Below are 27,863 nucleotides of genomic sequence, written 5' to 3'. Positions count from 1 at the left end.
TAGCATTAGTAACACTAACACAGATAAAGGAATATATATCATGTAATACAAGGCAGCCCATGCTTTGCTTCTCTCATCTGGAATTCCATCATTCTGCTCTTAACTTCCTCCATTTTTCAGGTTACATATCAAGGTGTGAGGCCCTCAATTGTTATAATTAGCAATCTTAAACTGAATATGAAAAAAATGGAATTTCAGTATAGCATTACTAATGTTATACCGTGATGCAGCACTTTCCAGTGGTCAGTACTGGAAATGGATAACTGCTATTTACCATCTCAAGCAGTATGTTGTATTCAGTCTTGTTTTGCATTCGCCTTATCTGTTTATCTTCCCCAGTGCCTCACCTTTGTATTAAGTTGACATCCACTTTACTACAGAACTTTTTATCACCCACTTATCACCATACTTGAAACTCAAAGCAGATGGCAAGATAGGGTAGCTTGTAAGGCAATTTGGGCTTTTTCTTCTTTTTTTCTGTCTCTCCCATTTGTACAGAGCAGAGAATAAAAAAAAAAAACTGAATGCACCAGTGTAGGAAAATAGAGGATGAATAAATGCAGTTACCTGCTATAATTAAAGTGCTTCCCTACTTTTTTGAAGGCTTGTTATTTTCAGAGGAGCTAGGCAATGAGAGAGTGGTGTATTACATTGCTTTTATATCTCTCTTCCAGAAATTAACATTAAATTATGTAGTAGGTGATATTTTTCACCCAATGGCAATCCATATTGCATAGTCATTTTATAAGTCATGCCTCTTCATGGTGCTTTGGTTATTGAACATCATCACTGGCATAAGTAATTTAGTTGAATTAACAAATAGTCTTTAGTTGTTTCATCAACCTTGAGGCTGTTCAGATGTTGAAAATCTAACCTTTGTAAGATTAAGCAGGCACTTGAGGATCTGCAAATGTGTTGACAATTAGATAAAAAGGCTTTTATTAAATAACATATTTTTTCCTTTTATAAAAAAGTCAATTTGATTTTTATTTCCCCAGCAATAAAATATCAACTAAAATTAACCTTTTCCTATACAAAGCTTCTACTGTATCCAATAATCTATAATGCTTGTAAAACAGAAGTTAAATAGAAATTGTATCACTGAAATCACCATTCTTTACAAAATAAGAATTAACCTACGTTTCCTAATGCAATCAATTTCACAAATTATGAATATGCACTAATTTTTCACTTCCTACCTGTCTTTGACAGTGGAAGTCTGTATTCTTGTTCCATATCTGCCAGCTTGGCAGTTGTCAGAAGAAAATGAGCAAAGTTTTCCTCCACTTTTCTGTTGTACTCATTTACAGCCTCTGCAAAGTCTTCTGGCAGATCTTCTAGAAAGACCTGAAATAACATACCATTTGTTGCCTAATTCAGGTTATTTCTCTTAAAGTGTCAGTTCTAAATTGGTGCATATAGAATGTCTTTGTACACACATAGCATATTAGTAGAGAGAAGGAAAGAGTACAGCTCCAAGCTTTACTCAGCTTGTCAGGCTCCCCAGCCATCTAGAATTGATGGATCTTAAAGACAAACATAAATTTCATGCAGAAAACGACATGGAAGACAAACATCAAGTAAAAAAATTCCTAGATTTTTATTCACACGGTACTTGCCAAACTGCTTTATTAGAGGTGTTTCAGCTTCCTAAGAAGGGATTTTCAAAGGGCTGCCTTTCCCAGGTCTTGTTTTCCGTATCTTGGTGTTCAACAGGTTCCCTACCAACATGACAGACACGGCTGCCATTAGCTACAGTAGGCCTGTAAACCCTCCTACATGACTAGCTACTTCTCATAAGTTTTCCTCTTGGAATGCTTGCTGGAGACTGGCCACAGAAACATCTTCACCTGGAAGAAGTTTCCCTTGTTCCAGCTATAGCTGTGTGCTCCAGAAATCTACAGGCTTTGCCTAGAAGAGCTAATAGGAGCACATGACAAACATTTCACTTTCTGCGTGTACCCACGGTGGGTTAACTTTGTGCATAACATGAAGTTTAACCATGCCAAGCGCAAGGTCCTACACCTGGGTCGGAGCAATCCCAGGCACAGCTACAGGTTGGGCAAAGAAGAGATTCAGAGCAGCCCTGTGGAGAAGGACTTGGGGGTGTTGGTCGATGAGAAAATGAACATGAGCCGGCAGTGTGTGCTTGCAGCCCAGAAAGCCAACCGTATCCTGGGCTGCATCAAAAAGAGTGACCAGCAGGTCGAAGGAGGTGATCCTGCCCCTCTACTCTGCTCTTGTGAGACCTCACTTGCAGTATTGTGTACAGTTCTGGTGTCCTCAACATAAAAAGGACATGGAACTGTTGGAACAAGTCCAGAGGAGGGCCACAAGGACTATCAGGGGGCTGGAGCACCTCCCGTATGAAGATAGGCTGAGAAAGTTGGGGCTGTTCATCCTGGAGAAGAGAAGGCTGTGTCCTGACCTCATAGCAGCCTTCCAGTATCTGAAGGGGGCCTACAAGGATGCTGGGGGGGGACTCTTCATTAGGGACTGTAGTGATAGGACAAGGGGTAATGGGTTCAAACTTAAACAGGGGAAGTTTAGATTGGGTATAAGGAGGAAATTCTTTCCTGTTAGGGTGGTGAGGCACTGGAATAGGGTGCCCAGGGAGGTTGTGGATGCTGCATCCCTGGCAGTGTTCAAGTCCAGGTTGGACAGAGCCTTGGGTGACATGGTTTAGTGTGAGGTGTCCCTGCCCATGGCAGGGAGGTTGGAACTTGATGATCTTAAGGTCCTTTCCAACCCTAACTATTCTATGATTCTATTCTATATATAACTAACGTTCATGCTGACCCTACTAACACCCTCCCATTTCTGGAAAAAACCCGAAGCCTAGTGTTACATGCCACAGAGCATAATGGTGTCCTTTTGGGTCTCACAAAGCTACAGCTCCCTGGTCAGAGGCAGAACTAACAAAATTCTAACCTAGTAAAGAGAAGTAATAAATTGCCATTTGGGGAAGAGTTACTTGAGTTGTATAAAGAAACTTTGTGCCATTTATACCTTTACATTTTGCAGTATCATGACAGTAACTGTACCATCATCTGTCACCCCTGAAACATACTTGAATAAACTGGTACTTTTCATTTTAACCTGACACTCCCTGTTACTTCTATGGTTAAATGAAGGCTTCTTTATCCAGTAAGTACATTCTTCATTATTCTAGCTACTTGTATTGCATGTAAGTTTTAAGGTGGGGGGGGGGGGGGAAATGACGGGAGGGAGCAATAGACAGAGTTTGTGGCAGGCTACTGTAAGAAGAGGCCCAGGGCTGCTCCACGACAGACACTGCCAGCTGCAATGGCCCCAACATGGGGCAAAGCTGAGCATACCAGGCACAGGTGCAGCACCTCTAGGAAAACTTCATCAAGAAAGGGTAAAAAATATTAGGTAGAGTGAGAAGCAGCAGTGCCAGCACCAAGATCAGAGAAGCGGGGGAGGAGGTGCTGCAAGCACTGAAGCAGAGATTCCTCTGCAGCCTGCAGAAGAGACCACAGTGGGGCAGAGATTTCCCTGCAGTCATCTCACTGGACTATGCTGAGGCAGGTATCCACATTGCAGCCTGTGAAGGCCTCCACACCAGAGCAGCTGGATGTACCCTGAAAGACTTACAGCCCCCGGGAAGCCCACACTGGAACAAGTTTATTCTGAAAGTCTGCAGCCCACAGAGAGGACTCACACTGGAGCAAGAGTGATATGTGAGGAGGAAGAGGCAGCAGAGAGAGTTAAGAACTGACCACAGCTCCTCCTTTCTCATTTCCCATCAGCCCTGCACTGCTTGGGGAAGGGGTGGGGAAGGTGAAGGAGTCAGGAATGAAGGAGCAAAGTTGAGCCTGGGGAAGGAAGGGGCAAGGTACTGCTGAAATTTTAAACTTTTGTTTGTCACTACTAAACCCCATTTTAATTGACAACACATTAATTTGCCACAAGTTGAGGCGGTTTTGCCCATGATAATAACTGGTAAGCGATCTGCCTGGTTTTGTCTCGACACACAAGCTTTGCCATCCTATTTTCTCTCCTTATCCTGTTGAGATGGAGTAGTAAGAGAGTGGCTGAGCAGACATCTACCTGCTGGCATTCCAGGCTACTGTACATCCACAATGACACTAGTCTGACAAAAGGAAAACAAATGCTTTGAAGTGGAACATGGCGTGAGTTACAGTAAAGACCAAAGCTTCATCTACCTTTGACTGGCAAAATGTGCGTTTGTATTTCAGTGCACAGGCTGGAAGGTATCTTCTCCCAAAGAGGTTGGCTAGAATGAGCACTAGCTTTTCCAGGACATTTTCTGAAAAAACAGTTGAACCTATGTCAGAACAGAAAGGTTTTGGGTTAAATATGAAAGTGGAAAAGGAAAAAAAAAAAAATAGTAATTTTAAGGAAAAACCAAAACCCAGTACCTCCTATTCAGGAGTACTCTTCCCAGCTGCCATTGTCATGACACAGGTTATGCTGGCTAAAGATCAACTCACTACATACAAAAAACTCTGCTAGATAATTAAGCAACTAAGAGTATGTACAAATAAATACTGTGTTCTTAAATGTTCATATCCCGCAGCACATCTCAGTGCACAGAGTGCACTTGACTTATGTAATGAGACATTAGTAGTACCTAATTTTTTTAATCTGTTGGTATTCAGAATGGTCATCACCTTATTGTCTGTAAGACATTCAAATATTGCTCTGGAGTCACAATTATTGATTTTTCTACATATAGCATTCTTTCTTAACTTACTGGAATGTTTCACAAACAATACATTTAGGTTCATGATACCAACATTGCCATATGTATGAGAAACATGAGCATATGCTGTGTAGGGACAGAGGCCAAGGATACGAGGATGAAGACTAGGCAAGCAAAGGATGGTAGCAGCAATGAGGCATCAGAATATTTCAGAACCACTGGGGTTGGAGAGCCCACCACAGACTACAATTAAAATGCAGAGACTATTATTTACCTTTAATTGGCCGGCACAATTTGTGGAACAAACCTTTCACAAGAAAGCTCACTAAAACGAAATTTGAAGGTTCATGATAGTACAAGTGTGTCACAAGTCCAGCAAATCCGATGGGTTTACCTTCTTGATCCAAGTAGCACTATTGAGTTTAAAAGCAAAACACACTTAGTTGTGAAGGGTGACCTCGGATATGACAGAAATATAGAATGGTGGCATTCAAAAGAATAGTCCTTCAACCTAGTGCATGGGTACCTGTTGAGAACATGCAATTTCTACCGAAAGGCAAAAATTGGTCCTTCCTAAAAAACAAGTCACCAATTTTCCCACTGCCTGTAGTCCTGAGCTGCAAGTCAAATGGAGTCATACATAAAAATTTTCCAAAATGGTTTCCATCAAATTTAAAGTATTATTATGGAGAGATACACCAGTAATTTACAGTCTTCTCTAATTTTTTGTTACAGATGTAATTTCTTTCAACATTATGGAAATCGTGTCGTCCTTAGTATGCTTTAAACCCTTGCCGTTTCACATGCATGTATCTTTATATACAAAACACACAGCTCTTACTTGCCTAATCAATTTGTAACTATATGAACCACACCACAAAACTTTTCCTGTTGAGTTTATTCCGTAAGTAGCTCAGAATTAACCTCAAATATAAAACACTCTAATTTTATCAATTTTCTTAAATTTCTAAAAAGAAATAGCCTATTGCTATGAAATATAAAGTATATGGGTCTTCAAATAAAAGCATACTAACACAAATAAGACTCTGTAGATTTAAGAGCTCTCCTTTATGAGAAGGAGTTAAAACCTACCTCTTTGATCAGAAATTGCAAGGAAAACACAAAATAGATTTTTAGTATTTGAGCATATCTCTCTTTTCTGAATGACATCAGCGAGTGCTTCAACACTGACAATGCCTGGTCAAACAAACATAAGAAGATAATTTAGAAATCCAAGGAAATGCTGATACTGTAACAAGCAAAGAAATATAATATCCAGCTTTTATCTTTGTTTCCATACTTGGTTTTCAGGGTAAAAATGCTGGGTGGGGTTATGTTGTAGTTTTATGTAAATCGAATGCTTAACTCCTGGAAATGCTTGTGAAAAAAAGTCCATCCTCTGTCAAACATGTGCTCATTTTCTACATTTATGCTAAGGTTTGTAAAGTGAATTATGTAGAATTCATATAGAGATCTAAAAGACAAGGATTTAAATATCATTAAACTAAACCCAGGAAGTTTTGAAATTAGTTCTTACACTTTAATGTCACTTTAATATTTTAACATAGAAGTTTACCAATGTACTTTGTTATCTTAAGACCTATGTCTGTGTTTACTCATCAAGTCCTTGAAAACAGATGTCTAAAGTGGATGTAAAAAACCAGACTGTCTGGAGGCAAGAGTTCCTTAATAATTACAAGAGGAGATCTCTGACCAATTTTAATCATGGTCATGGGTTGCTTACTTGTATCACTGCATTAAGAGGCAAGAATAAGAACTTTTTGATTCCAAAAAGTTAGTAACAAATGAGTTAAATTTAAGCAAGTGAGTAACACCAAATTTTCTCATTGCTTCAATTGAGACAGCATTTCACAGCTCCCCTTTTCCCTATGGAAACGTATGCTCACAGTTTTTCCTCAAATAAAGCTGAAATTTTAAGTATTGGAAGACTTCCCGATTCTCCAAGTTAATGCAACTGTTGCATAGAGCAACAGTTACTGTCAGGAAGGTCCACAAATACCTTCCTGACAGCATTCTGATGACATGATGATAATATCTGTTGCAAAGAATAAATGCATAAAAGTGGACAATACTGTGGAAAAGATGGCACAGATACTAGAAGCAGTATAGCAGATTATGCAACTTCATTTGGAGGCAGATTGCTTACTTCTGAAGTACATAACTTTCTTCTCATGTTAAGGAGACATTTCATTAAATTACTAGTAAGGAAAAAAATTAAACCTTTGCTTTGGCATCTTCTTCGTCATCAGCCTTCGCAGCCAACAGCATCAGTCTCAATATTAAGGAAATAGTCAGAGGAAACTGGCCTTTCAACTCAGGTATGTTGGATTTGATAAGTCTTTCAACTTTAGGCATTGGGATATCATAGAAGAACACATTTCCAGTCATATCATATCCCCGTCGTCCAGCACGTCCTGACATCTAAGAATAAAATAATTAATAACTATAACAATATTATTAATTTTAAAATAAAATACAGCTACATTGTGTATGTTGATACCATCTATGCAGTCCTAACAAAGCATTTATGCAGAATTATTAATGTGCACAAAATATACTGTACCTCAAATACGGCTGGTTTACACAAATGTGGTGATTTACTTCTTACAATATTTGATAGACCTAAACACTGGTCTGGATACTTACATTCTCTCACATGTCCTTTCAATACTCGTATTTCTCCAAGCTAAGTTTTAAATTTGTACCTACACACCAGATTTGTTTTCAAGTTACATTTAGCTCTGAATTATTTCTGGGTAGATTTAGGGCAAAGGGTAGTCCCACTATGAATAAAGAGCAGAGAATATGAAAAAGGAGTACAAGGAGCTTCCTAAGGAAGTACTCCCTTGCCTGGATCACTAGTTATTGGACAGGTCCATTGTGGGGACTTGCCCCTGTACCAGATGATGTTACAAAGCTGGAATCATATCATTTATGCGCAGCAGAAGGGAGATGCATTTAGGTCTGGCTACTGCACAGATCCACTCACACTGACTCTGAGGGCTACCTGCCACCAGCTCTACGTGGCCTATACAGCCACCTGAGCCAGAGGCAAACTAACAATACCTCATGAAAATGCAGGGTTGCAAAGTAGTACAAGAGCAGGAAATGGGAACCAGTGAAGAGGTTAGAGTCTCTCAGCCCACCTAGTAAATTGTGGCATGACTGGAGCCATTCTGCTTTATTGCATTTGCAACCTCATCTACACACTGCTGTGCTGCATTGTGTAGAGTGCCACTTCTCAGATGGAAAGAACTCAAATGTACTTAATTAATCCAGTCAACAATCTTTCTTTTCCTCATTAAATCCCCACTGCACATTCTTACAGTGTATTTTTCATGCATTTGTAAAACTCTGGCTAGAACAAAACAGCTTTTGTCTTTCTGGCTCCCACAACTGAAAGCTGAACCTATTCCTTTAATTCACTGGGCAACTGTAATACCTTCATTGTTGAAATAGGTCTTTAGACTACATGCATTATTTGGGGGCTGGCATTTCTGAAACATTAGTAAAAGTCACCAAAATGAACAGCTGCAACTCAGAACATACCCAGAAGCATGTGTAAAAGATGTTTTTTCTGAATTTGTGTGTGATGGCACCTACATTTATATTGTTCCTGTAATAAAAAGTAGGTGTTCTATTTCCATACCTGTCTGTAATTTAGGGCATCTAAATAGACAGAATCTTCAGCAAAGACAACAGATTTACATGGCATGTTGATTCCTAGAGCAAGGGATGAAGTAGCTGTGACTACCTGTAAGATATCAAACATGAGTAATTCTATTAGAAATGGCAATATCCATTTAAATAGAAAACAAAACTACCTGTGTTATCCAACTTGTATCAACAGTAATTCTACTACTATTTTTTATATAGCTAAACATTAACCTGATGAATTTAACATAGTGATGAACACACATGAATTTGACTCGTTAGTATAGTTCATATAGCTATCCTATACGCATATCAAACTTTTGTATCCTGCAAGTTTATACCATATCTTTCATGGAATACAAATTGAAGTATTGAAACTGAGCAGAAATTCAAACATTCCATGAAGTCCATACAAAGTACTATAATCCTATAGAGTGTATTTAATACATTCAGTTAGCTGCTGCAATAAAATACAGTAAAAAATGTTTCTATAATTACATTAACAACAAAAGAAGGGCTAATCTCCATCCTTTATTGGATATGGTGGGAAAACATAGCAACAAAAGATGAGGAAAAGGCTGATGTACTTAATGATTTCTTTACCTCAGCCTTTCATACTAAGACCAGTTGTCCTCTGGGTATCCAATACCCTTAGCTGGAAGACAGGGAGGAGAAGCAGAATGAAGCCCCCATAATTCATGGGGAAATGGTCAGCAACCTGCTACACCACTTGGACACATACGTCTATAGGGCCAGATGGGATCCACCCAAGGGTACTGAGGGAGCTGATGGTAGTGCTCTCCAAGCCATTTTCAATCATCTCTCAGCAATCCTGGCTAACTGGGCTGGGCACAAAGAGCAGTGGTAAATGGAATTAAATTCAGTTGGTGACCAGTCACAAGTGGTGTTCCTCAGGGCTCAGTACAGGGGCCAGTTTCGTCTAATGCCTTTATCAATGATCTGGATGAGGGGATCAAATGCACCCTTGCTGCGTTTACAGATGACACAGAATTGGGTGGGAGTGTTAATCTGCTGGATGGTAGGAAGGCTCTACAGAGGGATATGGACAGGCTGGATCAATGGGCTGAGGCAATTGTATGAGGTTCAACAAGGCCCAGTGCTGGGTCATGCATCTGGGCCACAACAACCCATGCAATGCTATGGGCTGGGGGAAGAGTGGCTGGAAAGCTGCTCAGTGGAAAAGGACCTGGGAGTGTTGACTGGTGGCCAGCTGAACATGAGCCAGCTTGTACATCAGTGGCCAAGAAGGACAACAGCATCAAACCATAGAATCATAGAATAGTTAGGGTTGGGAAAGATCTTAAGATCATCAAGTTCCAACCCCCTATGGGCAGGGACACTTCCCACTAAACCATATCACTCAAGGCTCTGTCCAATCTGGACTTGAACACCATGAGGGATGAAGCATTCACAGCCTCCTTGGGAAACCCATTCCAGTGCCTCACCACTCTCACAGTAAAGAACTTCTTCCTTATATCCAATCTAAACTTCCCCTGTTTAAGTTTAAACCCATTACCCCTTGTCCTGTTGCTACAGTCCCTAATGAAGAGTCCCTCCCCAGCATCCCTATAGGCCCCCTTCAGATACTGGAAGGCTGCTATGAGGTCTCCACGCAGCCTTCTCTTCTCCAGGCTGAACAGCCCCAACTTTCTCAGCCTGTCTTCATAGGGGAGGTGCCCCAGTCCCCTGATCATCCTCATGGCTCTCCTCTGGACTTGTTCCAACAGATCCATGTCCTTTTTATGTTGAGAACACCAGAACTGTACACAATATTCCAAGTGAGCCTTTAGCAGAAATAGTGTGGCCATCACTTGTGGACAGAAGTCAACACTTTTTAAATTAGCATGACAAAGTAAATGCAACATATTTTACCATTGGTGAAAGCTAAACTATATTTTTTTCATTAAGTATGTGCAGAAACTAACATGCTAAAAGAAGAACTGTTCCCAATTTACCAACCTTGATATATCCCATCCTGAAAAGCATCTCCACTACTTGTCTTTCCTTACTGGCCATAGATGCATGATGATACCCAATGCCTCTCAGTGCCAAACTTTGATGCAGATAACCTCTTCTCTCAAATCTAAGTCGATAAAAAATCTTCCTCAAAGTCTACAAATAAAAAGAAAAGTATTAACCACAATGAAGTGTTAATAAAATAGTCTTCTCTGATAAAGTTCCAAGTGCTATAGAGAAATATAGCTATCAGAACAAATTCCTAAGTAACTTCATAAAGCTGATAATCTATTGCTCCTTTGTCATCCCTGCTCAGTATCACCATCTCATCTCACAATGCAGCTAAAAGCTTCCCTTTCCCAAACTCAGAAACACCACTGAATTAAGCTTTTCCAGTATTTTTGGAACTTCACTGTACAGCTAAGTGTCACCTGTTCCATAATCCAAGCTATTTCTTCACTGACTTTACCCCTGTGCAACTGTGGGAAGCAGTGCTCCTTCTATGCTGGCTGACAGTGGTTCAAAAATGCCATTGGGATCCCAAGTTCCCAGCATAAGGAATCATGAGCGTTTTCAAGTTTGGTCCCAATACACAGAATTTTCCTGTCTTTCAAGGCATACCACAATGAGCCAAAAGTATTATCAAGACACTTCATCAAAATTTTGAGCACCTTCTCTCTGAATTAAGAGCTATATATAACAATTGCTTTTTAAATCAAAAAACCCTAGCCATGAAGAGAGCTGTATGAACCACAGTCATGTTTCACGAAGTTTAGACCTGAGGGGATCTCCTGGACCAAGACCCAGTCACCCACTGCTGCTGGAAACCACATCACACAAATCTCTTTCACTAATCATTCCTTAATTATTTGTATACAAATATACACATTAGTATTTCTGATGGACATCTGCAGATTTTCAGTGCCTTTCTCACCTTTTCTTTCCTCAGGGGTCATAAACACATTGAAAAGCATAGAAAATTTTGCCTTTTGGGGACTAGAACCTTAAGAACCTAAAATAATTAATTAATATTTCTATGAGATATGAAGGGCTTAAAAATGTTTTTATAATTGAACAAAGGTGCCAAATAGCCTCTCTTGATGGCTCAGTCAGAAAAATATGAGTCCGAGACCTGAATCAACAAGTAACAGAACTGCACTACTAATAGTTCATGGAAATCAATTCATAATAGCATACATCCCAGGGACGAGTCAACATCTTTTTATGTGGCAGAATGAAATTTGTCCATACATAACATACAAGTTATCTAAGATTGATACCTTGAATAAAATGTAAATGGAAATATTCAGAATGTTTCATGAACTTGATACTTACTGTTGTAAAGTACAACTGTATCATACATGAATTTTATGTATTTGTGCACCAATTCATGCATTTTAGACACACAAAACCATAACCATGTTATAACCATCAGTGAATTACTTACATCTTCATCCACTGCTTTAGGATCAGCATAAGTACATGAAGAAGGGATATCAGTTAGCTCTTTAAGTCTTTTTTCCAATTGTTTTTTTTTTGTCAAAAGCACCACGGTGTTTTCCATTTTACTGGGGTTCACCTTTTTGGTATCCCTGTATACAGTACACAATTTAAAATATTTTTTCCTGTAAATCACATACATTCCTCAATTTTAAAATATTCTTTGGTACTGAAAGATTCAGACTCATTCCCTTTTAAACTGGAGGTTCAAACATGCAGGTAAATCTGTTCATTTACTGATAACAGCTTCATTTTATCAAGGTATGTATGCAAAACAGCAAGTAATTCTGGGTGAAGGAGAGGATATGGATATACAAAAATGAAAGGAAGATGAAGACAGCAACTCTAAGCATCTTGTTCAGCAAATTAAGCTACCAAAATTGCATAGTAGAAGAATTAAACATTAAAAAGAAATGCAATGGATTTATTGCCATTAACGACATGGGCCATAGGGAAAACTATTTAGAGTCAGATTTTCAAGCTACTTCAATGTCTAAATATGTGTCTAAATTCCTACTGGATTTTCAAGTTTTATTAAAGTCATCCAAGTTCATTCTTTCCTGATATTATGTCCAAAGAATACACTATAAATTGTTATGATTAGAACAAAATCGTGATGTTTTCTGTTCCTGACAGTCTAGATAACTATTAGCTTAATTTCATTGCCAAATGCTTTACAAAAATTCATACTCTATGTTCAGAAAATCAAGAAAATCCAACGTTAAGGGTGAAACAAATATGGTACAGTCCAAGCAAAAGGCTGACAAATACTTGAAGAACATCTACCCACTCAGGTGAAGCCATACTTGAGAGATTCTCCACCTTAACCAGCCTTGGCAAGGCTGAACTATGAAAATACCTTCCCACAGTGGCTGACCCAGCACCAGGGTTTTAAGAGCTCCATGACAAAAGTTACTGCCAAGGCAAATAGCCATTCTGGTGTCTTCATATCTCAGGAGCAAATTAATCTAAATTGCTCAATCTTATATACTCAGGTCTCTCACTTTGGTTCATATGTTGTAGTGCCAGCACCTTACACAGTGTCAGCAACAGTGGTATCTTCCCAGTGCCTAACAATATGCTAGGTACTGCCGATTGAAACCTGCCACACAGCAACTCCTACTGTGTGGGTTGCTAGAGCAGAGAGAAGAACAGGGACTCCTGTACTGCAAGCTGAATGAATGTGCTGCTATAAGGTACATTCCCCAGAAACAAGTTATCACAAAATGATGCTCTATCATAATATGTAATCTTTTTAATAATATATAGTTATAATACTTACTCAGGGTTGAATTTTCCTACCATTTTGTTAACTTTTCGTAGTTCAGCCCTTAATCGGTTTCTTTCCTTCTCGATATTAGAGCCTTGTATAAGCCTTTGTTTTTTCAGCAAATAAAGGAATACACTCTTGGCTGCACTTTCCACTGTATCCACATTAAATCTTTAAAAGCAAATAATATACATCAGCTAGGTGAACTCTAATAAAGTTTTTATTTATATGTGATACTGTTATAATAGTATGCAGTGACCCTTATTATCTGGCAATAGTTAAGGATATGCTTCTAATTATTAGATTCTATTCCATGCCCAAATCATAGTCTGCGTTCACTTTAGAACTGTTGTTATTCCAAAACAAAGTGGTAAAATGTAAAACGGTTCTGCCAATAAATTATTTATAGAAAGTATGCTCAACTCTACCTTTCCCTAAACAGAATACTTGGACATTCAGATAAAGCCAGCTGCAGCTTAAGTTATTTTAATTCTTCTCAACTACCCAAGTTGAGAGTCAGTGCCTGACTGTCTTGGTCTTCTACACAACTGTTCTTCCTCATAGCTTTTGCAGTATTGGACTGTTTAGAGTTTAACTGGAATGAACACTTCTCCAGCTTCACCCTCAAAAAGTATTTTTTTGTTCTTGTTGCAGCAGCAGGTCCTGTTAACTAACATCATACAAGGTGTTGGCAACATATGGGGTAAGGGTGCATCCTAGTCCATTAGAATATTCACAAGTCATTCAACTCCGGCAGTCACCAAGAGCAGGAACAAAAATTGAAGGACTTGATCCTTTCAGACACAAAGACCAAATACAGATTTTAAGGATAGGAGATAATCTCTCTTTGCTTCAGCTTTTCTCCTCTTCACAGATGCCAGAGCTCAACAATAGTCATTTGCCATAAACTCTTTCTTCCCTTTGAAGTTCAGACTAGATGTTCTAATTAATTTCTACTGTTGAGTTTATTCAGCCATAAAGAATACTGAAGTGCTGCCAGCCTGTTCTTTTCCTTGGTGACTCTAAGAAAAGAGAACTCAACTACTGTTTTTTCCTTACCATCAACAGTTGTGATGGCAGCTTGGCTTCTACAGCTCTGATACCTGCTCTCTCAGGAGTCTCCACTAACTCTACGCTAACATAACACCATATTGGATAACTGCTTTGCAAGATCATTCATCAGTAACAGCCTAGGGAGAAAAAGCTTACCAGCACCAATGAATCTCCAAGTCACTGTCTACTGCTTGTGAGAGCTACTTATCTCCTTCATCATAATTGCTCAGGACTGGGACGTTTAACTCAAGAGATTTTATTTTTTTTATTGGTTGGTTGGGGTTTTTTATTTGTCTAATTCTTGTCTTTATCTAACTACAAAGACACTGGAGGGTCTGTCAAGTGCAGTTACACTAGCCCTGTGCCTTAAAAGACCTTTAGAGAACGGATTTCTGTACTTCATCCTCCAGTCTGATATCACTAGGTTCTGCCTGCATATTCACTGGTCTGGGATGTGTTCTTGACTCACTAAGATTATTTATCAACTGGATAGGGTATTTTTACTCTACTTGGTGACAAGTCTTTTGTCACCAAGAATTTCTAAGGACCCATCATTCCAGGGTAGATGAGGGGAAGGCACTTGTCCATTTCCCCTATGGAGAAGCATCTTGGCACTTCCTATTGAGTGCCCCAAAATGATGCTGCAGTTCATAGAGCAGCCCTGAAATTACTCCCTTATTGAAGAAACGGCAAATATCTAAAAGTCCTTTTGAGAACTGTCAGTTTCAGCTTGAAATTGGCCATAACATTGATTTACAATTAGGCTGTCACTGAGAAAAAGAAATAAAAATATTTTACCAGGAACTAGAGTAATTTGAGATGGGCCATTAATACGTGCATTCACTTTTTGCTTTTTGCTTTCTAGAGCTCTTTCAGAAATGCCTTTTTATCAGCATCAAGCATGCGAGAATTGGAATGGCAGTGAGCATTCCACCCCTAGCGTCCGATGTAAGGAAGGGCACAGCTTCATACCAAGATGAGAATGCTTTCCATTTTTACATGATTGTTTCTCTGCATTACTACAGTGAAAATATGTGCTAGACAACTGTTTACTAATAAGCAGCTTCTTTTCAGTAAGTCCAACATTGAGGTATGTGCCTACTTTGCTAATATTAGCAGTATCATTAACTGTAATGGTATTGTCAGCAGGCTCAGAGCTGTGTGTATCTGATGTTACAATTACACCTCACATATGTGGAAAGCAGGCTGACTGATGCATGTCACTGGGTGTAAAGTGAAATTGATAGAGGCTCTGCAGTAGAACCACCACCATGTAACAAACACACATGAATAGAACCTCATTCCACCCTCTTCTCTACCAAGCCTGCCCCCAGATAACTCCATTTGCACCTCTAAGTAAACAGCATATGTTTTCCAAAAGTTTACTGACTACACTGGGGCAAAGCAACCAAGAATCTGACTCTCATTGCAATGTGATTCGGGTTCTTGTAATTTTTTCAGACATCCATGCATGGATTCCACCCGTTCCACAGAGTAATTAAATGCTCCCCACTTCAATTTCAGCTAAACCTTTAGTGCCATAAATATACACAAGTTGATAGAGCTTGTAGGCCTTTACCTTGTGGTTTTAAAGCAAAGGTAACAAACACCATACAAATGGCATACGCCAAGCTATATCAATGCTTATGTCCAATACCTTTTTTTCTGAATATAGGCAATACACATACAATACATGCAATGTAAATACTTACATAAAAAATATAGCTGGCAACTTATCCATCTCATGTAATTTATTAACAAAGCTTGCAAAATGCTTCCACTTTTCATTTTCTGAGCAATCCACAGGTTTTGGTTTAAGATGCTCCAGCAGCTGATTCACCTGACCAAAGTAGTATTGTGGAGATTTTAGTGGCAGAACCTTCTGACTGTAGGCTAAAACACATGAAGCCCTCATTTTCCTCTGCCAGCTTCTATCAGCTCTTTTTCTTTTCCTCAGTTATTCAGAACTGGAATAGTCACATATTGTTTGCAGTCTAACAAGTCTGCAAATTATCAACTGACTTTGGTGAGAACTCCAAATGCAAATTATTGTAACATTCATGGCTACCATCACAGTGAAAATAATAAAGTATCACTAACATAGTTATTATGATCTGTTTTCACATTTAAGTGTCATGTTTCATGAATTATTTTTTTAAATATGTATTTCCCAGATATTCTTTATTTTCTTCTTGTTATCGATTCACCACCACCTCGTACTCTTTTTTATGATATAGGAATAGGTGACCTCCAATTAAAAACTTGATTTTTTGCTCATGGTTTTAATTTCTATCTTTTACATGGAAACATACATACTGTCTGTTGCTACACGAAAGGTTTCAAGTGAGTAGCAAAAAAATGGTAGACTGAAGAAGCAGAGCTATAGTATAATATTCTCACCAACTGTAGGAGGTACCTAAAGGAATAAGGAACTGAAATCTCACTGCAGTATCAGAAGTCTGTTTCCCAGAAAAACTTGTGAAAATATAACCTTGAAAATGCTTATGGAAATGCCACAAATATTAGTGCTTATCTTTCAAGTACAGCAGTAGCTAATCAGTAATAACTATGGGAGAAGAAACTCCTATTATTATAGTATTACTTATTATTATTATTATAATTATATTGAAGTGTACACAATCTTAAGAAAGTGCCCAGTACCAACTGTTACCTTCTGTCTTTGGCCAAGAGCAATCCATTCACTAAGTTCTTTCTTCAGTTCCTGTTCATATTTCCTCACATCTGCCTTTTTTATTAGTACTTTATTCTTGAAAGAGACAAATGCCTCAGGATCTAGCTCCTGGAAAACAACATTAATATAAAACATAGCAGTAATTTGTTAGCAATTTATTTTGATACATTTTGCCCACAGCTGTGTATACACACCTTGGCCCTCGGCCACTCTCGCCAGACTTTTACCATTGTGTCATAAAGCTGGATGCTCTCTCGTGAAGACAAGGAAAGATCTGAAGGCATACCATAGTTCTCAATCTTCAAGGAGTTTAAACAAAAGAAAAATAAAGGAATTATTTTGATGGAATCCATGTAACAGTTGCTACGCAATGTTGATCCCAGTATTATGCTTACGTGATTGACTGTTAATGCAGCACATGGATGACAGTGTTCAATGAGAAAATCCCCGCTCTCTAGAGAACACACATACTTTACCAAATCGTTGTATCTTTCTTCATACAAAACTGAGAAGAGACAAAAATACTGTCATGATGCACTTGAGTGTGTTAAAAGGCAAGTACTTAATCCTGCAAGACTTATAGTTACTTAAAAGAAAAAAGCAAAATGAAATATGCTTAAGTTCATACACCATGATTAAAGTTTTAGCTGAATTTATTTCATAGTTACAAAATACTCTGATACACACCTAGTCTAACACGATATGATTGCTTTTGTTCCTGTACTTTAAATTTCCCTTTATAGTTTCTTGTAAAGTTCTTCTCAGAGTTTGTAGAGCTTCTTTTTATTCTATTCTCGGCACGTTGCCAATACCTCTTCACAGACTGCAACCACCTACAGTGCACATAAAATAAAGTGGCAAAATATATTTTAAGAAAACTGCTACAGCTACAGTAGATGAATAACTACAGTCTGCTCAGTTTCTCCTATATAATTTCCAGTCCCCCTGTCACCACCTTCAGTGCAATGTTCTTGAGCTTATCCCAGGATGCAAATAAAAAACATGAAATAACACCATTACATACATATATATATATGTATATATATGGAGAGAAAGAGTGAGAGAGAGAGCGAGAGAGCAGGTGTCTTCTCTGATGGATGATGGACAAATAGTCTTATCAGGCTTTGGCAATTCAAACAGATGCAAAAGCCTACAAAATTCCCCTGCACAGTTCAATTATAGGGTCTGAAGGAACAAGTGGCACTTTTTCTCATACGCAGTTAAGAGTTACAGTACCATTTTTTGTCAATTGGGGGAGTAACGGTAGCATAATACATAGAGCAATACAACTCCAAATCAGTTGCCTCCCAATAGTAGTTATCTCTCTATCTAAACCCACCATATCTGATTTAAATATACTCTTGTGAGCAAGAAAATTCCACACGTACTCAGTTAGGTGTTCTGGATTACTGACAGTAGCAGAGAGTGCCAAAAATGGACATCGAATTGTTACCAAAAGGTGCTCCCAAACCTCTGCTCCAATTTCACCACCAAGACAATGGACCTGTGTTTTGGGGAAAAAGGATTAAAAGAAAATAAGAAGTTCCTTATCAAAGGGCACCCAGAACATGGGTTGGTTTGTGTTTTGCAAAAATTCAAAGTTTGGCAACATCAACACTGAGTAATTCTTGTATTGCAGCAAATGGCCACAAGATTCAAATCAAATGTCCAGTAAATCCCTTTCTAGACTTAACCAGGTAGCAAATCAGTGCAAAATTTCAACACTACATTCACTGTTTGTACCCCAGGTACTCATTGGCGTTATTAGCAATTAATTTTATATATAAGAAAGAATACCGCAGGAATTTTAAATTTAGCAAAATTAATCATTGACTTTTCCCCTGGAATGACTGACAAATACAATATGATGCGAAATCTCTACAATCCCAGTCTGTAATGTTCTATTTATGCCACTGAGACTATACAGTGGTGGCTTTTAGTTTTCCAGCTGAATGGCTTGAGAGAAATATAGGAAGCTCCTGGTAGCTTTGACTGAAATGTATGCTCCTCTTGAGGATCAACAGGGTTTTAAGTTCTTTCACTGAAGCATATAAACACAATCAGCAAACAGGAAAAAGTAATTAAGTCTGGAATAATATTCCTGAAAGTTGGGGGGGTTTGCCAGCAATAATGTATGCAATTAAAAACTGTCACTGGCACTTTTCTTCCAGATTGTCCATAAATTTGTTACATTGGTTACTATGGAAGATGCCTACCTCATCAAATATAACATATTGTATCCGTTTGGCCCACTTCTGGCAACGAGGAGACAGCATCAGGATTTCTAAACATTGAGGCACGGTCACTAGTATCTAAGAAAAAAGGTTTGTAAAGCACTGTTTTCAAGTAAACTGACTAATCAGCTACAAGTAGACCCTGTATTTAAAAAAGCATTTAAAAACATGTATAGGTATTTAATTTCAAGGTAAACAAGATTACATTAATGATTTGTCACTGCTGTCTTAAGGAAGGGCAAGAAAGAAGACACAGGAAACTAACTGCAGATGAGTTAGTCTCACCTCAGTCCCTGTGAAGATGGTAACTAATCCTGGAAATAATTTCCAATCATGGAGAAGAAGAAAGAACATGAACAAAAAAGTCATCATGAGCATTCAGCATGAATTCAGGAAGGGGAAGTCATGCTGACCAACCTTGGGAAACTTCTATCATGAAATGACTGGCTTGGTAGATGAGGGGAGAGCAGAGGATGTTGTCTTCAATAAAGATTTTGACAACATCTGTTCAAGATCCCAACAGACAAGCTGTTGAAGAATGAGCCAAATTAGCAGACAATGAAAGTGTTGGACTGAAAACTGGTTGGGAGGCTGTGCTTACAAGTTGGTGATTAGTGATACAAAGTCTAGCTGGAGGCCAGTAAGTAAGAGTTGTACTCCAGGAGTCAATAGTGGGCCTGATCCTGTTTAACATCTTCATTAATGATCTCGATGATGGGAAAAAGCATACCCTCAGCAGGTTTGCTGATGACAAACTAGGAGGAACAGCTGATATGCCAGAGGCTCATGCTGCCATCCAGAAGGACCTAGGTTGGAGAAATGTGCTGACAGAAACCTCATGAGGTTCAACAGGGAGATGTACAAAGTCCTGTACCAGAAGAGGAAAAACCCCATGTACTTTGTTTGCTGGAGGCCATCCTGCTAGGAAGCAGCTCTGCAGAAAAGAACCTGAGGGTCCTGGTGGATACCAAGTTGAACATGAGGCAGCAATGTGCCCTTACAGCAAAGAAGGCTAATGGCATCCTGGGCTGCATTAGGGGGAGTGTTGCTGGCAAACCAAGGCAGGATTCCCCTCTACTCACCACTGATGAGGCCACACCTGGACTTCATTTCTGGGCTCTCCACTACAAGAGAGACCAACCTAGTGACCTTCTATGATGGAGTGACTACATCAGTGGACAAGGGAAGGGTTACTGATGTATTCTATCTGGAATCCTGTAAGGCATCTGCTGTGCGCTGGCAACCAAAGGATTTTAATGTTTCTCCTTTTAACCAGAGCAAGTTATCAATTGCATGCCCCCTAAGGATGAATAGGTAAGGTTGTATGCCATACACTGAAACTTTCTGGTAAGCAGTACAGGTATGCTTAGATTGGCACAATTGTTGTAATTAGAATTAACATTTTCAGAAACCAGACAATCCGTAAGTCATTATTATTATGTGTTAAAACACCCATAAAAAATACCTGAGAATTCATGACGTCATGGCGATAATCTCGTGTGAAGACTCCACACACTACCAATCCATCTGGAAGTTTCTTGGTAAACCGACTGTATATAGTTCCTACTACTTGGTTTACAAGAGCCTTAAATAAAGCAGGTCATTAACAAAAGCAGACAGTGTATCTCTAAAGACATGGCGTTCTGAGACATATAAAAGCATTCCATTTTGGTACCAATATTAACATACTAGACTATAATACATACCATGTAATAGTCTATTAACTCTAGACTGTCAACAATGTTAACTTTAAAAAGATATGGTACTTAACATATTTGCTTAAAGAAAACAATCCATAGAGATCGTTATGTAATAACATGTAACTCACTATCTAAAAATCACACCACTGCAATCAAAATAAGTTTTGGATGAAATCAAAACAGTGGGCCTCAGCACTTAAGTCAGTTTTTAACTATTGAAAAAATGGTTTTTAACTCATTAAAAAGTATCCCACTGCCTAGAATTTCATAAATTGTCTCTCTAAGTCTCTAATGGTGAACTTACTGTGAAAAAGACAGCTTGACTCGATGGGTCGCTGTTCTGTTCAAATATTACTTTACCATGTTGGTAGGTTTTGAGGCATTCTAAGTATTTACATAAAATGCTACTTTTAGCACTTCTGTATGTATTAGTGTTTCTGACCTTAAATTGGCTATACAGATATTAATAAACAATAACTCTACATCAGCTTAAGCATTTTTTTTTAAACATGGTGTTTACACATAGAACAGAATGTAAAGATTCCATTTCTAATTAAAAAAAATGTAGCAACAAGATTTGTGTAACAAGCTACTTCAGTTTTAGAATCACACTGAGAAATATCAGTCATATATACAGAACATGTAGTAGGATGACACAGCCTTACCTTTGTAGGAGCAACATAAACAACTACTCCTTCATTGCTTGCTTTCAGAACTTTTTCCATGCAATAGTATGATGCATATGTTTTTCCTGACGAAGTGGGAGCAACAATCACTGCAGATTCATTATTATCTACAGTATCAAGAAGCTCCCGCTAAAAGAAAAGCAGTTATTTATGTCAAAGTATCTTGCTAGGAAGTTCTTACTGAGTAAACCAGCCCTTTGGATGTAAACATCTCCTATTTTTGCACATAGATTTGATATAGATTTTAGAGTAGAGAAAGTCAGAGTTAACCTGGCTGGTTTATGACTGTATTCTTTATTCTTACACTGGTAATAGTAAGAAAAAAAAAAAAAAAAGCAAAGAGGAACTATACAGGCGCTAACTTATTTCAATTATTTAGTCTGAAATACTGATACCAAAACTTTCTGAATCCAAACTTGGATATATTCAAGTTAAAAAAATAAATCAATTAACTAAGCAATGTACAATTTAGTTTCAAAAACTTCATTATTACAGCCATAGAATGGTTTGGGTTGGAAAGAATCTTAAGATAATCACCAACTCCCCTGCCACAGGCAGGGATGCCTCACACTAGACCATGTCCCCAAAGCTCTGTCCAATCTGGCCTTGAACACTGTCAGGGATGGAGGACTCACCAGTCCTCTGGGCAACCTGTTTCAGTGCCTCATAACACCCTCACACTAAAAAACTTGTTTTATATAAGGCAGTATTTGTTTTCTTGCATTATAACAGTTACATCAGTATGGTCCAAATCTCCCTTCTGCTCCTATACAGCATTTACTAATTTGTTTCCTTCCCTATTACTGTCATCCTCTATGCCCTCCCACCTTACACAGGTCTGTGAAAGGATGGGGGAAGGGGTACAGAAGAGTACAGAAATAGTACTAACACTATCTTTCTCTATCAGTATACATGCGAAGTTATAACTTGGTGTTCAAGCAACTGTTTTGCAGAGATGGAGATGTAAAGCAGCAAATTCAGTTGGCCTCCCCAGTCGAGTAATTAAAAAAAAACAAAAACTTTGAGTTAGACTTACTCTGCTTTAGACAGGAAAGTTATTTCTCAAGTCAGAATATGGATAATTCTTTGGGGACAATGAATAGAGGATGAATAGTCAGATTATCCAGAGATTATAAGGTGTTACCACCATTAAATATAGTAAGAAGCAGCAAAATCCCATGGATTCAGCATTTCTTATGTTGAACTCCATATGCCAAACTCTTTAGAAAAGCTCCCATTGTAAAAAGAATATGGAATTGTCCTGGATTCAGCAGTAGCAGTCCTTTTTCTCCTTCTTACTAGCTGGTGCAGTGCTGTGGTTTTGACTTTCAGCCTGGGAACAGCACTGATGTTTTTAGCTGTTGCTCAGTAATGTTTACTCTGACCAAGGACTTTGTGAGTCTCATGCTCTGCCAGGGAGGAGAGAAGTAGGGAGGAAGCAGAGACAGGACACCTGACCCAAACTAGCCAAAGAGGTATTCCATACCACAGTACGTCATGCTCAGGATGTAGAACTGGGGGCAGTTACCTGGCAGGGCTAGATCACTGCTCAGTCAGGCTGCGTATTGGTTGGTGGGTGGTAAGTGGTTGTATTTTCTTCCCTTGTTATTCCCCTTATCATTATTGTTGGTGGTAGCAGCAGTGGTTTGTGTAATATCTTAGTTACTGAACTGCTCTTATCTCAAACCATGGGAGTTACATTCTTTTGATTCTCCCCCCCATCCCTCCACGAGTAGGGCGGGAGAAAAGGGGGGGGAGTGAGCAAGCAAGACTGTGTGGCTGACTGAGTTTAAACCACGACAGGAATGCAGTCCAAAATGATCTGAATTTGTTAAACTTAGTGCAAAATTAAATTTGTTAACACTATTTTTAACAGGTAGTATAATAATGGGTATTTTTAAATTGGGGAAAAAAGCAAAGGTAACTTCCATTAATTTTATGCTAAAAGTTTGTATCTCATTACCTGCCATGTGTCAGGTATGAAATGTTGCACTCGGGGATCTGGATCATGTCTCTCTTCTCTGAGCAAGTAATAATCCATGTATTGTAGCTGAAAGCGAGCTGGACCCACTTCGATCGCATAGTTGTTAATCTTCTTATCATTACTTTCTCCTGCCTATAAGGTCAAATGAAAATTCAATCTGGTTTGAAAGGCAGCAAGAGTTGAGAAAATGGCACATCTTTTGCTTTGTGGAACTCTGCAAGCTTTGAAAAAAAATACAGAAGTGCAGGTGACTTCAAAATAATTTCTTGCAGAAATATACACCATAATAGCCTTATGTCAGTGTTTTGCTTGTATCTCTTCAAAGGAGACTATGTCCTAAAAATTGTATGCCTTCCATAGCTAGTGCTGATAGTGTTTTTCTTGTCAGAAGAGGTAACAAACCTGGCTAGCAGGCAAAGCTCAGCCTCTTTAAGCTATTGCCTGATAGAGCCTTCTCATTATATATTTATGTCTCTTTACTTCAGCCTGCCCTGACCCCTTGTGCAATGAATCACAGTTGCAAAAGGAAATTCAATGTTAAGGCTGAATGTAAGCCCAAATTGTATTTTTAAACAATGCCTGTATACGCTAAAAAATACCAAATTTAATATTCAGGGACATGTCTAGTTACAACAACTGATCCTGAAATCCGTATAGAAAAGTATTACATGTACAACATACACTAAAAGATGAGAATCACATAATAATTAAGGCTGTCGGGGATGTCTGGGTGTAAATTAAACCAATTTACTACTAAAAGCAGATGCAATTAGACCAGGTCACTCAGGGCTGTGTTCAGCTGAGATTTTACTATCTCCAAGGATGGAGATTTCAAAACTTAATTCAATTTCTTGAAAAAAAATGTTTACAGTTAGTCCAGAAAGGCAGTTATGCCTAAAATTCCCCCAACTTGGCAAGCTTAATCTAGAATTATCAGAAACAAGTAGCTGCAAACCAAAAGTAGATCCAAAATCCACTGATTAACGTTTAGCCCTTCCAAGCAAGACATTAAACTTGCCAACTTATCCCTTCTATCACCACAAACCTTTACAACAGACCTTTTGAGACCTCAGATCCTAAATCCTGAAATATAATACATTTGGGACACCAAACACCCTTACAATAATAATGCTGCCAAGAGCAAACAATCATAGTACACTAGTTGAATTTACATAGAAAAAGAGAAGAATAACTTCCATTCCTAAAAAGAAGAAAATTTCTTACAAGAAAATCACCACCTCCCTCACCTCAGTCCTGATCCTCAAGGAAGGATGATAAATACTTTTCAGAAACAAGCTTCCAAAAATTCTGAACTCTACTGTGCCTGAAAAATGAGACACTCTAATGATTTGTATTAGTCTGACAGTTCACCGCAATCTTCCTTCATTTTGCTACTGACCTCATATTCTGCAGGTTGTGAGAGAGGCTCTCTGCCTGAGAGCCATTTAAGCATCCTCTCTCCCTATCAACATCCCATTTACACACAAAGGTATCAAACCACTTTTAGCATTAAATCAGCCAGTGGGCACGTTGTTAACATGTAGAAAAGCATAAAGTCAATACTTAGAGAAATTACTTCTGAGCCACATTCAGTATAGCTGCTGTATATGCTGGTGGTTTCAGCTGTTCTAGGAAGGACAAGCAATGTAGCATCTAAAACTGTTTCCTTCAGAGGTGATCAGTAATACCATAACAGTAAACAAAACAGTTTTCATCTACTGCAGCTTCAAAGATTTCCCTCTCTAGAGTAGCACATTTTGGCCAGTTAGAGAGCAGCTGCTCATCACTTAGCTTTAAGAGTTATTTTTAACATGCAGAGTTCAGCTGATGTGATGAACTGAACAGCAGGTACCTCTCAGATGTCTAAGGCCTCAGGCAGACATAACATAGAGCAAATCTTAATGCCTGTTTGTATGAAAGGTTTTGTTTCAATGGCTGCAAATTAATCTTGCAGCCATATAAAGTTATGTTTACTAAAGGGGAAGTGCTCTATTGTGCCAGCTAGCTCTCACATCAAGGAGAGCAATGATCCATGGAACTAAAGAGGATTAATATCTGAAGCAAAAATAGATATTCCCAAATCTATGGCACAATAAAAAAATAAAATAAGCTCAATAAAGATCTTCTATACTCTACTCAAATGTTTCAGAAAGCACTACTGATATTCAGCTACAGATCCTGTTATAGGAGAATCATTACAGTCTATAAACTTACCTGGCCAGACAGGGAGCATGCCAAATTCTCAAATCCAAGATATCTAAGACATTTGGCCAGCTTTTCTAGATGTGGTTTCTCCAACATATCTTGGTATTTTTCAAGGAGAATATGAATTCTTCTCATGACTTGAACAGCTTTGCCTAAATCTTTCTCTTTGTTACCTTAATAAAAAAAAAAAAAAAAAAAAGCCTACAGTTATTTGGAAGCTGATCCTATCACTGAGAATTTTCTAATATGAGGTGTTTTTAGGACAGACCTCATCCATGCAACCAAATTTATGCCAATTAAAAAATGAATTTTATTTTAAGACAACCCACCTCTAAAAAGCAGTGCTACTGAAGACCAACCACCCAAATAATTCTATCTGCTTCTGCACACTCAGTTATAAAAGGAAGTCATACTTCTGACATCTATACTCCCCCATTTCACCTTCCTGACCAACACATTTGTCAATCTTATTAGCAACATATTTCAGTCCAGTGTTTACAATGCTCCCCCAACACATTTAAAGCAGTGTGTGTTTGGACCCTCCTGACTGAGTGTATGGACTGAACAGGTTAATTCTGGTAAACAGGAGGCCACTAACCACAGCAGTTCAGATTTCTGTACACATTGTCATCAGATAATGCTGAGCTAACCACCTCAGCTAATTACACAATCTACTGCAATATAGATGCATTTAGTGTGCACAATACATAAACATTAAAGATATATACAATAAAATTAATTATGTATGCAACATCTACAAAGCAAAACAGAAAAATATCTACAATCTAAGTTCATTGGCTACCTTACAGCTGACTCAAAGGATCTTCAAATTGCAAGAGTGGACCAGAGTCTGTTAAAACCACCTTCCATGCTACTGAAAGAGGGCTGTATTTACACATCTTTATTCCAGCTGAGAATGTCCAAAGTCAGCCACTCTTGATGAAAGGGAATGGAAGCTGAAAAATGAACATTAATTTGGCTATCATACCTTGAGTTCTGCAGTGCTCCTTCCACACCTCTAAACAGGCAGACAGTCCTGTCATTTCTACACTGAACTTCACAGATTTAGTTTTAAGGGTCTTGAGAAGCTTCTCCAAATTATTTATTCCACCAGTCACATCTGCTTTTATTTCTTTTTCAGTTCGTATACACAAGGCTTTCCATTGCTCTTCTTCTTTCTTTTCTTCTTTAGCTCTTAGTCGCCTGTTGTTTTCCTCTGCAATTATTTCTGCTTTACTTTTCTATCCAATAAAATGAAATTATTTAGCACTAACCATCACTGTGTGCAAGTATCATCTAAAAAAGCTAATTCATAAACTCAATCATAGCAGGTACATTATAGTTTTCAATTAATCTGTGTGATGCATTGTGTTTTATGAATCATTTAAAGTAGTATTTTGAAGGAGATACAATTTCTGAATCCCAATATATGTTCCTCAAAAAAGCTTAATTTTAAGTCAGTATAAAGCTTCATAAATTGTATAAAAAAGCACAAATCTGGAAAAATCAGATAGCAGTTGTCTTAATTTATACACAGGTAATTCTCATTGTGTTGAGATGCTTTTCAATAAATTAAATAAAATTAAGAGTTCAACCTGACCTGCTAAAGTTATTTTATATACAGATTTACAGGTAATTTGACAGCCCATAATCTATAATCCATAGTACAGGCTATTATGAAATAGTACTCAAGTTACTCTTGTTCAGTATTTGTTGTTCATGAGTATGCAAGTACATTCTACATACCCTGTAATGTCTGAAAATGTTCACCTAGTTAGGATTAATTGCAGTATCTACAGGATTTTTTCATAGAGAATGTTTCCAAATAGTGCAGGGAAATGAATAACTGGATAATGTTTCTTCCTGTATTCCTCAACAGTTTAAATTAAATTCATTAACTTCATTTTCTTTCACTCCACATTATACAGGCCATGAGCCAAAACGTATCAGCCTTTAGAGTTCTTATCTATTTATTTGTTTTTTATTTACTTGTGCCTGTTAAAATATAATTACTCATGACTATTCCTAATCAGGAATAGAAATACATTTGCCAATTAGCGAATTAAATTTGAACTACAAAAGCAATTTAAACCTCTCCAACTAAGAACTCCCAGTGCATTGAGAACATAAAACTTCAACTGTGGTAATCATAGCAGGAATCCTTTCCTGGATAAGAGAAAAAAAGATTTGGAAAGGG

The 27,863-nt window shown here is 38.2% G+C and overlaps 1 protein-coding gene across 4 annotated transcripts in view; it reads right to left on the bottom strand.

Moving 5' to 3' along the window:
- The window catches only part of DDX60 (DExD/H-box helicase 60), a 45,239-nt gene that overhangs the window by 4,008 nt on the left and 13,368 nt on the right, over positions 1–27,863 (bottom strand). For 2 of the 4 annotated variants that reach the window (XM_061372960.1, XM_061372969.1), the window contains 21 exons: positions 26,655–26,907; positions 25,676–25,839; positions 23,441–23,593; positions 21,457–21,606; positions 20,557–20,676; positions 19,074–19,169; positions 18,246–18,361; positions 17,545–17,690; positions 17,253–17,362; positions 17,052–17,156; positions 16,837–16,965; positions 15,878–16,005; positions 13,125–13,283; positions 11,790–11,934; positions 10,346–10,498; positions 8,361–8,465; positions 6,932–7,132; positions 5,783–5,887; positions 4,965–5,103; positions 4,191–4,312; positions 1,200–1,347 (listed from right to left, as the gene is read on the bottom strand). In XM_061372960.1, the coding sequence (XP_061228944.1) occupies positions 1,200–1,347; positions 4,191–4,312; positions 4,965–5,103; positions 5,783–5,887; positions 6,932–7,132; positions 8,361–8,465; positions 10,346–10,498; positions 11,790–11,934; positions 13,125–13,283; positions 15,878–16,005; positions 16,837–16,965; positions 17,052–17,156; positions 17,253–17,362; positions 17,545–17,690; positions 18,246–18,361; positions 19,074–19,169; positions 20,557–20,676; positions 21,457–21,606; positions 23,441–23,593; positions 25,676–25,839; positions 26,655–26,907 (2,947 nt within the window). Of the gene's footprint in view, positions 1–1,199; positions 1,348–1,778; positions 1,912–4,190; positions 4,313–4,964; positions 5,104–5,782; positions 5,888–6,931; positions 7,133–8,360; positions 8,466–10,345; positions 10,499–11,789; positions 11,935–13,124; positions 13,284–15,877; positions 16,006–16,836; positions 16,966–17,051; positions 17,157–17,252; positions 17,363–17,544; positions 17,691–18,245; positions 18,362–19,073; positions 19,170–20,556; positions 20,677–21,456; positions 21,607–23,440; positions 23,594–25,675; positions 25,840–26,654; positions 26,908–27,863 lie in introns of those variants that run through there. The other 2 variants (XM_061372987.1, XM_061372978.1) reach the window with 2 other exon arrangements.

Source organism: Neopsephotus bourkii, unplaced genomic scaffold, assembly GCF_033783945.1.
Source record: "Neopsephotus bourkii isolate Nb327-2 ecotype Australia unplaced genomic scaffold, CSIRO-AGI_Nbou_v1 NB_168, whole genome shotgun sequence".
NCBI classification, from domain to species: domain Eukaryota; kingdom Metazoa; phylum Chordata; class Aves; order Psittaciformes; family Psittacidae; genus Neopsephotus; species Neopsephotus bourkii.
This window is presented reverse-complemented; position numbering and strand designations above follow the sequence as displayed.